Source organism: Homarus americanus, unplaced genomic scaffold, assembly GCF_018991925.1.
Source record: "Homarus americanus isolate GMGI-L3 unplaced genomic scaffold, GMGI_Hamer_2.0 scaffold4060, whole genome shotgun sequence".
In the NCBI taxonomy this organism is placed as follows: Eukaryota; Metazoa; Arthropoda; class Malacostraca; order Decapoda; family Nephropidae; genus Homarus; species Homarus americanus.
The window spans coordinates 8,519,042-8,534,018 of NW_024746161.1; the positions used below are offsets into that span (position 1 = coordinate 8,519,042).

The 14,977-nt window shown below is 36.7% G+C and overlaps 1 protein-coding gene across 2 annotated transcripts; it reads left to right on the forward strand.

Annotated features, from left to right (window-relative positions):
• The first annotated feature begins 932 nt into the window (after positions 1 to 932).
• Positions 933 to 14,457, forward strand: LOC121878998 (casein kinase II subunit beta). Of its 2 annotated transcripts, none has more exons than XM_042385449.1 (5): positions 933 to 1,034; positions 9,973 to 10,048; positions 11,644 to 11,746; positions 12,748 to 12,920; positions 13,573 to 14,457. In XM_042385449.1, the coding sequence occupies exons 2-5, from the start codon at positions 9,977 to 9,979 to the stop codon at positions 13,885 to 13,887; spliced, it is 663 nt and encodes a 220-aa protein (XP_042241383.1). In that variant the 5' UTR covers positions 933 to 1,034; positions 9,973 to 9,976; the 3' UTR covers positions 13,888 to 14,457. The 2 variants fall into 2 exon arrangements, with proteins under 2 accessions (XP_042241383.1, XP_042241382.1); XM_042385448.1 differs by having other exon boundaries at positions 1,016 to 1,446.
• The last annotated feature ends 520 nt before the right edge of the window (positions 14,458 to 14,977 follow it).

The window sequence follows — 14,977 nt, forward strand, 5'->3', positions numbered from 1 at the left end:
CTCCTCCGCCTGCCTGGCGGTCCTCGCTGCAGTTTCCTCCATTCTTATGTTCTTATGTTCTTATGAGCATGGCGACCCACAAGCTGTCCTTCTCTGAGCATCCTCACCAACCAGCTCTCTCTACATCATGCTTGTAACCATGCTGCCTTCCCAGCACCAAGCTGCATTGTACATCCAATACAACATGTATACAGAGAGCACATTGTGAGTTTCCTTTCTCCATCTCATCCTGAGTGTGAACCCAGACATCCCATACCCCACAATACAATGTGGTAAATTACCACTGGTAATAATGGTATAGGTCACTTTTATGAGAACGAAAACACACTTATTGACATTTGAAGAAATCCCTCGTTAACTAAGAACTTGTAATATTATCGTTCTTTTTGTTTATGCGCAAATTTGCCGATATGATTTTCAAACCTTCAACAAGCTATTGGTAGAAAGCTATTGCTCTGATATATTTTATTTTTGTACAGGTGTGTCGCAAAAATTCTTTGTCATAGTTAGTTCATGACTTGACTTTGAAATTCAGCGTTGTTTATCAGATAGGATTATAGAAGCAAATGATTTGATTTGAAGGTGATACAGTTACGGCAGCTAATTCCCAAGACTCTCGTGTATCATGTAACCTAACCTTACAGATCCTTACGGCAAGTTTGAATTATAAATTTTATTATTTACTGTCTTGGTTAATCCTCTATGGTTTTACTTTTGGATAACACCAAGATAACCATATACTGATTACGTTTAATATATTTCATTCCCCTTTCTTCTTACCAGCTTAGTTTACAGTCGTCTTAAATGTAATGGGGCGATCGGGTCTTTTTAATATAAATATATATATATTCGGCAAGTAAGGGATGTCTTTGTCCCATTTTAAACTGTTATAAATGGTGCAGCTTAAAATGAGAAATGAGCAGAAGAGCGAGACCCCCTAGTCCTTAATGTGTGGTGGCCGCGGCAACCAACAGATGGCAGCAGAGGCGCCTTCCATCCTCACCCCAGAGCGTGGCAAACATTCAGAGGAAGCGGTCAGTATTTTTACCTTTTCCAACCAATATTATCAATTCAAGTCAAGTTTCAAGCCTCTTTTTGTGAATCTGTAACGTGATTGATTGGTCTCAAACCTTGGAGTAGTGAATATATAGTCAGAATACGGAGTTAATGCTGGTGTAAATATGCTTATGTCAGGTGATGACCTGAGACTGAACGTCCATGGCCTTGGCTTGAAGCCCTAGTAATGCTTGCTATAGTACTTTGTTGACTACTCCTGTGAACTGTGAACTTTGTGCGATAACTGAAGGATTCTACAGTATTTTATATCAACAAACAACCAAAGAAAATTGCTGTGATGACAATAGGCCCAGTGATAAAGTGACGAGTCGAGGCCAGGAATAACCAACCTGTCCTAACTAATATGGACAGAACAATATCATCAAACGGGTATAAGATTCTCTGATAGTTCAGTGTAAATTGTTTTAAACCCCATAATGTAAAAGAAGAGCCTAATATATCCTACACATATTAATATTCAATTAGAATTTGATAATACATAGGTCAATGTGGCCATGGAATTACTAGACAGATATATACCTATACAGTATTACCAAATTTATTGCTTTACCAATGGGGAATATATTTTGCTCTAGTATGTGTAGGAAACAGATAAGTATTATAATGATATATTAAATGGATGAGTTATGTCACTGTTTTAAGTCTTGCAGTTGCATCAAAAACTTATAAGCTAGAAGTTACATTCCGATATTGCAGTTAATATCATGATTTATTAGCAAAAGAATTGACTGAATTAGCAAAATTGGAACAGCCCTTTATCTAGTAGTGATATACCCAGCTGAACTCTTATTAATGCTGATTGGAAGGAAAGTTTGTTTATGAAGAGGGTCAAGCATTGGTATGTGTACATGTGCTTTAAAGTAGATAAACTTGTTATTTGATAACTATTGAGGCTTTAAAAGCCATGTAGTGAAGAATATAGATGCAAGAATTATTTGAGGCAACCATGTATTTCTCCAGATATTGGAAGGAAAATGAATGTAAAGTTGCCCACAGGTATAGTGTTCTACCCCTCAGTGGCCTTTCTGAACATGTGATGATGTTGGAATCACTGTAGGCAGTGGATATTTTGCCGTGACCAGTAAGTTCCTACTTACGCTGTTTTTCCATGAGTGTGCTCTGATTGGCTAATCGTCCATTACCGGCGAACAACGCGAGAACTATATTTGACCATGACTGGCAGCATTTGGCATTTGTTTCTCCCTGAGTCGATTGTTGTGTTGCTGTAAACGTACCTAACCATATTTCTGTTGTGCATGAAAACTTATTATAAAAGAGATGACATTTACTAGAAACTAATAGAACCTGATCTAACCAACTAAATAACATGCCTAACTTCCAAGCTGGGGGGCAGACCCCCGGTCATATTAAAGAGACCGTATTTAGCCAATCAAAGCACCATCATGGCAAAATAGCATTAGCAGGAATATAGCCAGTCATGGCAAAATATTCACTACGATCACTTTATGAATGAATCGGTAATGAATCAGTAACTTGAGCAACTGCTCTCCTCACGTTATCGATTCATTCATAGAGCGATTCCGACGTCGCCACATGCTCAGGAAGGCCACTGAGGGGGTGGAACACTATACATTTGGGCAACTGTACATGTATACTGTATTGGACTAATACTGTAGTGACAACTACACCACCAATGTGTTATTTGTTTTGATGTTTGTATTCTTACTATATTTTTATCAGCGAGTTCTGATACCCCTGTATGAATTATTATTATTGATATTATTATTTTTGTTAGGTTAGGTTAAGTTAAGTTGAACTTTTAAATAAGCACCTTTTAACACATGCCATAACTATGACAGTGTCCACTATAAAACACAGTTAAATCGCAGCATTTTTAATTTCGTTTTCTATAAAAAATCAGCGGCGTTGTAGTCGTCAATAGTTATCATAATTACTTCAGTGTCCATAGAGGTCCATACACAGGCCCAGTGCTAGCACTTGTACTGGAGGTTATTTGAGTATTTGAAGAAAACCTGCAATGTTAATGAAGGTCATGCTGGACAAAACTTGGTAAAACTTTAAAGGCAGGGGTTATTGACTGGTATCCGGCCGAATAACCACTGGTTATTTGGTCGAGATCTAAAATAGAACTTTAGAACTTTTGGCCACAGAACATTCTACATATTATTTTATTGTTAATTTCAGTCTACAATATTAGTACTGTAGTAATCATTGACGATATACCCGTCCGATTTTTCATAGAAATTTAATTTAAAAACACAATTTCTTCTTTTATTTTATATTTTCTTTATTTCTAAGCCACATCATTTATATAGAGTAGAATAAGTGTTAATGGAGTCCCCTTTTCTGGGACGAATTTGCTTGGTCAGCCTGTAGCACTGCATTGTAGGATTTATTGGGGGATCCTAAGAGTGAGGTTCAACTAAACAGAAAATCTGATAGAGAGGTGCCGGATAACTGGAATTCTACTTTGTTAATAATATTATTGTTATATCAGTATAAACTGCTGCTGGTTTTTCATGTTTATATATACACAGATATAAACTGTTTGTCTCTTGGCATGTGGCTTCACACATTGCTCACAACATTGATGGAGAACCGTATTCAGGACGAAAACATTGGAGAAACAAAAGTAGAAAAATTGTGATTCTTCCATCTATTTTTTTTTTATTCAAAGGGTAAGAACCAAATTTTCATTAATAGAAAAATTCCCTAAAGTGGATCCTTCTTTTGAGTTGGACATCTAAATTATTACCCAACACCCATTCCACATCCAACCCACACTTGTAGTGAACCCAAGCCACAATGGTGTGAGGCGTGCAGTACATCTACCCCTATTCTAAATGTACTATTTACTGGTATGTTCAGTAATTTGCAGGTAGCCAGTTTGTGTTTAATGGCTGGCTATTTGGTGCCCTAGTTAACCCAGCTACAGAATGGTTACCATATTTATCTTTGCATTTGTGTGAGCAAAATGCCGTGGGGAATAGTACTTTGAGTGTGCTATATCCATATTGTTATTAATAGGTCAGTGGGACCATGTCTGACCCACTTTGGCCTAGTAAGAATGGATTTCAGTTATACTTTACGACTGATGTATGCCGGAACTAACAACTTTGGGCAATTCTCCATAGAAAATATTTATTTTCTTACTCATGAGAATGATAAAGGTAGATGAAGAATGTTTTTTTGTAATATTGTACAAGTACGGTATACTGTATATATCCATTATCTGAAACAGTTAGGTTCCTTGCAAACCCTTCAGATATAAAATTTTTGGATATCAAATAACAAAATGGAAAAAATGGAGATCGGTTCCCAAACAACAAGAAAGCCTCTGTATACAGTGATATCTCCGTTTGCCGGAACAATTGGTGCAGAGCACTTCCGGGAATGAAAGATTTCTTGATAACGAGACGACTCTCTCAAAGCCTGAAAAAAATCCCTTATCCCCGGATTTTTCTGGGTTACGGAAAAATGTTATCGAAAGTTCCAGAAATTGTCCATTACAGATCTCTTGAACCTGGAAAAATCCCTCGTCCCGGAAATTTTCCGGGTAACAGAATTTTATTTTTTTTGGAAGTTCCAGAAATTGCTCATTCCATCATCTCTCGAACTCGGAAAAATATCCCTCATCCAAGGAATTTTTCCGGGTAACGTAAAATTTTTCTCTGATTTCCAGAAAATGCGTCTGATTTTTATCTCTCAGTCCCAGAAAAAACTCCCCATCCCCGGAATTTTCCTGGTGTCCATAAAAATTCTCGGAATTTTCCTGAAAATGTGCTCCTCGGATAGTCGTTCCCGAGAAAATTAAAATTCCGGCCATCGGAGGGTTCCGAGTTTGAGGGATTCCGGCTAGGTAATGGAGAGATTACTGAACGGTATTATAGTACCCTAAAACATGAAAACGGTTCATGAACAACAATTAACCTACCGAACAAATTTAAATTAGTACTGTACCTAACTTCAGAAATTTACTTCTTAACACATTAAAAAATAAATAGAATAGTATAAATACCTATATGTATCATTACCTTACGAAATGCTGTACAGTAAAACTGCCTGCTGAGTGTTTCATTTTATGAATAACAACTCTGGCAATTTTTAGGGAAATTTATTGAAAAAAAAAAGGGAGTTAATAACACAAACTATAGACCATTGTGTAACAAAAACAGATGGAAGGGTGCTGGCCTGACCTTCACTGGAAGTTGGAACAATTATACAGTATTAACTTCATATCAGAGGATTCCTTGGTAGCACAGTAGTAAGACTTCTTAAATTTGAAGATCACTTGTAGGATAGCCTGTACTGAATAGCTATTCCACATATGTACTATACTGTACTATACATAACAATGGTTGACCATTATTACTTACAAAAATTCTTTCAAAATCAGTACAAGTAGTCAGGGTAAAGGTTGCTATAATAATACAGTACTGAACTGATATGATACTCTGAATGCACCTTTACCAGTGTGATGGATTTTGTATTAAGAATTAACTTAATATTACTGTAGGAATAGGCTTGACTGATAATTGTCTTATTTATAATATGGCATAATGTTTGTACACTGGATATGTAACTGAAAGACTTTTGATTCAAATGCTGGGGAAATTTTCAGCTGCACCACCCTGGAAATCAATAATTATGTAATCATCTATAATGAAGTCCTCACAGAACATACAGTAGAGGGTTATTAAAAGTGTACATGTATTAGTGAGTGTCAGTTTTAGAGAAATACTGTACAGTATTTTGATTTCATGGATGGTGTAGGAATACTTGACTTACCTACATCTTACCCACATATATATTGAACATAACTACCCAAACCTTACTCAACCTATGCTATGCAATTTGATCATTGGTTTATGTTCTTTAATATTTAAAATGTTTAACCCTTAATATCCCTCATTTTAAAGGCTTGCCCACCATATCTGGTCATTTGGCATTGTTTGATACTATAAACTGTAAGAATTTCCTCTCTCAAATCAAGTAAAGTTTTTTTAAGTAATGTTTTTAAAATTAGCTTACTTTTGATATAGTAGAAGGGATACTATTGATTCCAAAACAGCTTGTTGGGGCTACAGTGCAACTAAAGCATATAGGTGCTGTGTGACAAGACCAAAGTTCAGTACAGCATACTGAGTACATTGGGGGTTGGGAGAGTGACATGTCCTATTCTTCTTGCAGATGGACTTCTAGTGTTATACTCTGAACCTATATATTTTTTATGATCATCGGGTTTCACAGATAGCTCATGATTTTCACACCTTGCTAATCCCCATAACAGTCACTTTTATAAAGTTTTAGAAATAGTGACAGTGTCACTGAAGCAGCAACTCCTTCAATTTGTTTCCATCATTTCTAAAATAAAAGAGACTCCAGTTGATACAAGTCAAGTAGTTATTAACCAGGATAGCTTAACTCTTAGACTGCTCTTGGCTGCCTGGGCAGCACTAAGGTATAGTTTGAATGGGACCACCATGTTTGAGCAGTGGGGAGCCAGTCCTTAGACACATCAGTGGAGTGGTTGCCAACCAATAGGAAATTTCGATTACCCACTGGATGCCATGCTTCCTTCCCGCACATTTTGGCGACATATTGAACCGTCAATCAATCATACTGTAATAATGTCCCCCTATCTGAGGGTTGGTGACCACAGTCTTCCACTCTTTAATGTTCTTGGGGTGTTTTTACTAATCCTAATGAATCATAAAATGTGGTAAATATGGTTATTTCTCATTGAAGAAAAATGGTCCTTGTTTTTGTATGCAGGAGATCAGATAATGTACAGTAATGTACTGTATGAGAATGAATAAAATGGTGAAAAAGATTGAAAGGTGGGAAAAAAGTGTAACAGATGTTTCCCAGTGTTTTTTAATGTACAGTATTGCTATGTGTGTATAAGTGCTTCTATTGGACATTATTGTTGTGTGTAAAGTAATTTTTGTTACTATTTTTGTGATTGCTAAAATCACCTCAGTGGCATCCCAAATCACCATACTGTACTTGTACAGTACTGTACATCAATTTACTTAGTAGGTTACGAAAAGACTCATTTTTGGCCTGGCTACAAACCCTTATTTTTTAATTTTTCTAAGACCCAAATTGAATTCAATTGTATATGACTTCCTAGAAAAAATAAGAATCAGTCTAAGGGTTAATAATTAATCTTGGATTTTGTGGCATTATTCCATAGCATTTTGAATTATCTTCCTCCCTGTCTATGCTGTACAGGTGTACCCCGATAACTGATGCACATAGGGGCCGGGAAAAGTCATTGATTAATGAATTAACAGTTATTGAAGCAATTAATCCCATAAGAACATAAATTCAGGGGTTTAGGGACCAGCCACCCTCAAAAAATCTCTCCTCTACCCTTGATATATATTTGTACTGCATACTGTTGAGCACGAAAATAAAGCAGGCATATAAAGCAAGCATAATAAGCATTCAATAATTACTGGAAAGCATAAATTGAGACTGTTATTTACCTGTGTTAAGGATAGTAGAGACGGTCTGGGATGGCAAGTTCAAGTCTCTACCACTCTTTGCTGGTCCATCACCTCTCTTACTAAGCCTGGAAATGGAGCATTCTGCTGCAGCAGTGTTACTTGGCATTCTTATAATCAGTTTGCCCGATTTAAATACTTTGAAACCAGACATGAGACTGTTTTCTACCATACACTACTAATTCATGGACATTTTTTTTATTAATTCAGGATACGAATAGGTTCTGTATGCTATTTTTCAAGCAAATATAATGAAAAACGAGAAATAAAAATATTATAATTTGTTTAATAAGTTGTCTGGAATGTCACTACAGTATACTGCTCTTATTTTTCATGCCAAAGGTGAAGACAGAATTCTAGTTTAGAATGTGAGGAATATCTACACTCAATCAGCATGCATATGCTATCAACTACAGTATTTTATAATATAACTGAAGGTAAGGGTCTTTTTCCTCATCCTCTGTTAGATGACTTCTGTTGGATGCAACAGAAGCCCAAAAGTCTTCAAATCCGTTTCCTCGTATTTAAGCTGTTGAGAAACATCATTTATTTTCTTACAACGGTATAATGCATCATAGGTTTTGCTTTGTAGTACTGTACATTGTACTACAGTACAGTAGCTATAGCCAAACAGTTTTGAAAAATTTCAAGGAGCAAAATTGTTTGAAAATCTTTCAGGAAACTAAAAAATCCTCTTGCATTCACGGTGGCATTGGTGTCCCAATTTTCAGAATTTTCAGTCACATGCTGGAAAAATTAAATACGATACAATACAGTACAGTTGTACCCCGCTTAACGCGGTTTCACTTAACGCGATTTCTCATATACGTGGTGCCTCGCCAGAACCGAACTTTCACTTAACGCGGTTCATCTACTCATATACGCGGGAAGTGGCGCGGGCACGATGCGCACAAGGTCGCCCAGTCATCAAAACATTACCGAGTTCTTCACCCGCCTCCCACCACAGCCGGCCCAAGTCAGTGATAGTGATAATTATAGTGAGGATATGGACTTATATGGACTTTGAGGGGTTTGACAAAGAGGCCCTGCAAGCCTCTGTGGTGGATAGTGATGCAATTGATACAAGTGATACAGGTGAGGGCCAATAATCTGCCCTCTGCCTCGGAACCAACCCCCGATCCCCGTGTGCCCAGCCATCTTTTCTACTAATGTAAGTGTTAAAAAACCTAATATTGATATTTCTCTTAATTATTAATTGTGTGTGCATACCATCATAAAGTTAAGATAATATTTTTACTACAACATAGTTGTGTGTCGTCAAAAAGTGGAGTTTGGGGGTCGGGCCAGTCTCTATTGGAATTAATTCCATATGTTCTGTTGTTCACTTAACGCGGTACCCTGTGGGTTCAATTGACCGTGTTAAGCGGGGTACTACTGTACTGTATTGTAAACTAAATTCTGTATTCCTGTATTGTGTTGCTCAAGAACTTTGCTCTGCAAACCACTTACTGAGTAGGAATTGTTATTACTTCATACCCATGTCTTGGGACCTGTTCAAGGAATCTAATACCAATACAGCTCCTCCCTGACTTATGACCTACTCAACTTACGACCTACTCGACTTACGACCACCCGCACTTACGACCTGCCTCAGTCGTACCAACATTTTGTCAAATTACGTATTTTCGAGTCCCAACTTCAGTACAGAGACAAAATTTTTGGTTTGTAATTCACTTTAAAATGGCTGGCAAGCTTAAAAGTGAGAGTTTTGTGGTGCTGAGAAGAAAAAGAGACCCATTTTTAGATTTTCTAAGTATTGTATTATTTAAGCATTTTCGACTTACGACCTGGATTTGGGTCCCTAACCCCGTCGTAAGTCGGGGAGGAGCTGTATAATGCACCATTACTTCTGCCCTATATCAGGCTGGTTTCATCATTTAGGCTGTTTCAGCTAGGTATTGAGGTAAGAAATATCATAAGTAGTACGACGGGTTTACTAACAGAAGTGTGAGGAGTAAGGATGACCATTTTAAAGTACAGTATATAATTTTGTTATTGTAAATTATTGGTTTCAATGTTATCCCAACAAAATAAAATTAATATTGCTAGAATGAAATGATTACATTTTATTTTTAAATTAAACTTTTTTCATAACCCAAGCTAAGAACTTCGGTACATCCATGTTCCAGAAATGGGATTAGTGAGGCGAAAGCTTAAGAAATGAATAAGTTGCATAAAGACAAATGGCACTTATCAGAAAGATATCACAAACAGTACATAGTGACAGTCACCAATAGCTTTTCAGGAAATGCTATTAATAAGACTGGTCATATCTGTAGAAAAATTCCACAACCCTGGTTAGGAGTTTTGCTGTTGTACAGTACATGTACTTGTTCATGGAATTTACTTTGCATGTATGATTAGTTTTTCTTTCTTGCAGCAAGATGAGCAGTTCAGAAGAGGTGTCATGGATTGCTTGGTTCTGTGGCCTTAGAGGCAATGAATTCTTCTGTGAGGTAAGATAATTTTTACTTTATTTACTGTATTTTAGAAACTTAAGAATAGCAAAAGTATATAAGTTGTCAAGAAATCATTGCAATACTCTAATGTGGCTTAAAAGTTAAGAAAACATAATATAAAACTATAAAATAAGAAAAATGAAGAGCATGAGTGGGTGTGTATGTATGGGATGTGAACATATGTATCGAGGCAGTGAGCTGCAACTGTGGCCAGCCATAGTATGTGATATCACGGCATACAGCGCAGAAGCCAAACACATCACTTGAGTCAGGTGGGGTGACTGCCTGGCTGAACTGTGTGATGTGTATACTGTACCAGTAAATGTGAGGAAAAAATAAGAAAAAAAAATGCTGCATTGTAATTTGGCAACAGTTTAACTACAAACGGGACACAAGAGAGAGTGAACAGCTGAGATCCAATGCTCCAGACCTATGTGCTAAGTTCTGCTAGGATGGCGCGGGCTACAACGCGATAGTTGTGTTCTTGTAAACCTCTTTTACGTTCACCACCGGCAATTCAATCACCAGAGCGCTTCTTGGAAACATTCTTCTTACCTTGTCTTTCCATATTCATTGCTAGCACAACAAAACTGAAGAAAACAACGAAAAATCACGGAGCAATCTACAGAAACCGCGCGATTCAACTGATCACGTGATGTAAACAGTGTGTGCTGGTGTAAACCGTTATTAGTCCTCACTGCGAAACATTCTTTTTACTTATTCTTTTCATACAGTATTTATGGGTAACAGCTAAATTTGCCAAAAAAAAAAAAATGAAATTTACAGAGTACCTCTCATAAAAACACTTCACAAACAAAAGACATGAATCAATTGAATATGTGATGTCGAACGTGAACTGTAAATATTGCACAACCCCGCACCACGCTTAAAACGTTGAAGATGGAATTAAAACATTGAGGGTGGAATCTCGCTATAGCCAACATTCTTATGCAAAAGTTTGCCTTTTACAAACAGCGTTCCCCTTTTCATCAATACAACCAATTCGCATTGACAAAACACGTTTTGTAGCAGAAATGACTGTAACTGGCTGTGACGTCATTCAAGACGGTGGCCAGCATTCAGCTGGCTGGACCTCAAGAAAATCATGGTATTTTACGGCAAATATAAGGCTTGGTTACTTTAGGTAGTGCTCGCGAAATGAAATCGTGCAAAATATGAGATCTTACTGTACAGTAATGTGATTTCCTACAATGCAGCATTCTACAGGGGCAAAAACCTTGTGATAGTTGGGTTTCTACTGTATTATTTATTGCTTGACCTGAAAAGGTTACTTTTCTGCCTTCACTATAATACAGTTCCTTTCAGTATGGGGATACAGAATAGGAACACCAGAAGAAAACATATAGGCGGTTGGGTGGACAAGCAAGAATCAACCAATCGGGTGGTTGGTTGATTCGTCATTGTCCACCCAAGAGCATCATGTAGAGTTCACACTTTTGGTACTGTTGATCAATTATATGTCATCTTTATTATTTAAGAGATCTTAATACTGATGCTGAAGCTTATAAAAAAATCAGGGATTGTTGAAAGATGAGGAATAGTGATCTTATTCCTTAACTTTTTTGTTTTAGGTGGATGAAGACTACATTCAAGATAAGTTTAATCTAACGGGTCTGAATGAACAGGTGCCACACTACCGCCAAGCACTTGACATGATTCTCGACCTTGAGCCAGGTATGGACTTTTATTCATTTATTTTATTATTTTTTTTTTTAGGTAAAATCAGTTGTAAGCCTTATTTAGGCTGAATATGACTCATTTGGATAGATGCAGTGTGGTAGCAAAGGAGACCACAAGCAGAATATTCAGTGTCCATTTGTGTTTCCTTTGCTACCATACTCTTTATCTAGGCTGGAGAGTTTGGGAGATATAGTTAAAAATGGAAAATCTAGTTGACCATCCTTAGTTTGCTTATATATGAAGGAAAGGAACATGATAAATGATATACCATATGATAAACAAGACCACCATGCAGAATTCTTCAGTATAGGGAGTCCTCAGTGTTTGTCAGGATGCATTCCTGATGGCCATGATAAACAATGAAAGGACAAATAACGCGGCTGACTAAGCCATTGACTTGCATGTTATACATGGAAGACATGACCACATAATATTACCCAGTATTTTTATAATATCTTATAAAATGCATTTATGTACAGTACAGGTATTACTGTGCAGCAACAGGAAAACTGTCTAATGAAATCGCACTGATGCAGTCTATCATGATGCAAAAAATTTGGATCTTTGAGGATACGTATGTTTATGAAAATACAGAAAGATCATGAGTAGAAATAGAATACAGTTCTGTACTGTAGTAGCTTTTTTATTTTTGTGTAGAATATTTAAATGAATGTTTTAAAGTACAGAACCGAGTTCAAATTTATTTGACAAAGGTGTCTTTGAATCTGTGTTTATTAGATGCGCATGCAATTTTTAGAGAACACCCAAAAAATCTTGTGATTTAGTAAAGCTAAATAGAAGACACAAGATCAGATGCTCTGCAGGTGGTATGTTGTTCAGAGCTCTTCAGGTTTAGTGAAAGAAGCAGAAATGCGGTTTTAATTGTAGTAAAATGACACTGTACAATATATGCATCACATATGTTTCAAAGTTACTGTGTAGTATTACTTTCATGGGAATGTTTGAGCATTTCACATAAAAAAAATTCTTTGCAGATGAAGAGGAAGAAATACCCCACCAGAGTGACCTTATAGAGCAAGCAGCAGAGATGCTCTATGGTCTCATACATGCCCGTTACATTCTCACAAATCGTGGCATTGCTCAAATGATCGAGAAGTATCAGGCTGGTGATTTTGGTCATTGTCCGAGAGTTTACTGTGAAAATCAGGTAAGTTTCATGAGCCTTAGAGTTGGTCTTCTTGCCTTTATATTATTTCTGATGTCTACAACACTCAGTTATAAAAGGTTTAATGGTTCTTTTAAACTGAATTACCTAACCTCTTGGAAAAGGTCGCTTCCACACCTGTTCACTTCCCACATTATAGTACAGTGGTCCCTCGATTAACAAACACAATTGGTTCCACGGAGTTGGTTGTTAACCAAAAATTTCGTTAACTGAATCTATTTTTCATTTGAATATTGGGTAATTGGTTTCATCTCACAGAAAAAGTATACATACAAAAGTACTGTATACCAGTAATAGAATTAACAAAACATTAAATATAAAATAAATACAGTACTGTACTGTACAGTATACTGTGCAATAATAAATAAAAAACAATAGAATACTGTATTTTAACTTACTTTGAGGTGTGTATGTCGTATTCCTGGCAGCTTTGTTTACATATCAAACAGCTGATTGTAGAAGCAGTCGATGATGACACGCCATATTCTTTACAGAGTGCATTGGTTCTAATGCCTTCATGTTTCATAATGTGGTTGTTGGTAATGCAAATATTTTATTCCCGTATTTTGATTATTAACTTTTATTTGTTATAATCTTAGTGTACTCTAAAACAAATGGTTTTTCTACTCCTCAGCCTATGCTTCCCATTGGATTAAGCGATGTTCCTGGTGAAGCCATGGTGAAGCTCTACTGTCCAAAATGCTGCGACGTATACACACCTAAGTCTTCTCGCCATCATCATATTGATGGGGCCTATTTTGGTACAGGATTTCCACACATGCTATTTATGGTACATCCAGAGTATAGGCCAAAGAGGCCTGCTAACCAATTTGTACCCCGGCTATATGGTTTCAAGATTCATCCAATGGCATATCAGATTCAACAACAAGCAGCAGCAAATTTTAAAGCCCCTATGCGAGCCATCAACTATAATAACGGGAAACGTTAGAAATAGTTACTGACAATAAAATACACTTTTATTATTATAACAGATATGATTAGAACCTAAACTCTCACTCTTTATTTTATTTCTAACCAGTTTTGTGGACTTATTTTATTTTTATTTTTTCTCTCTCCAACTAAAATAGTCTCCTCAATGGATGTTGTTTAGTGTCAGGGAAATGTGACTTATTTGATTTAAGTGATTCAAGTTGTGTTTGTGCATTCCCAACAAGTTGTGCAAATAGATAAATGTGCCAACAAGAAAATTACAGTAAAGACCTTATGGGAATGATGAAACTACAATATTTAGAAATTTGAACAGTTTGTAGCACAAGTCTTATACAGTGACTGGCAGGACTGTCAAATGACTGGGAGATCTCTGCATGGCAAATCAACTGCACACATTCCGGAAGAGTCCATTACCTCACTCCTTGTTCACCTCTGCAGCCATGGAGTGATCTCTCTTTTGATAAATCTAGTGAAACCACTTTGCAAACATATAACATTTATCAAGAATTAAGTACGTTCGGTTTTCAACATACAGAAACTTCTTCTAATAAAATGTAAATATATTCTACTGTGAAGTTCTTTTAGTTATGAATTGTCCTATTTTAGATTAATAATATACAAAGGATTTGAACACACAGATGGAGGGTTTCACATTGACCACAGAAAATACTAATGGATTAAGGTATCTAAATTGATAATCATGAGTACTGTATACAGTGAACCCTCACTTTACGCGGTTAATTGAACCCACGGCGGCCCGCGTAAAGTGAGAAACTCGTAAAGTGAACAACATAACATATGGGATTAATTGAAATAGAGACCGGGCCGACCCCCCAAACTCCACTTTTTCCCGACACAATACGTACGTTTTATTAAAAATAACATCTTAACTTTATGATGGTATTCACACACACATACTATAGAAGGGAACAATCAATAAGAGAATAATATACTGAAGGTTAGGTTAGAAAAAAGGTTGGGGTTAACACTTACATTTGTAGAAGAGATGGGTCGGCGTAGGGGAATGGAGGCTGGTTCCGAGGCAGAGGGCAGGCTACTGGCTCTCAGGTGAGTCTTCATCGCTGTCA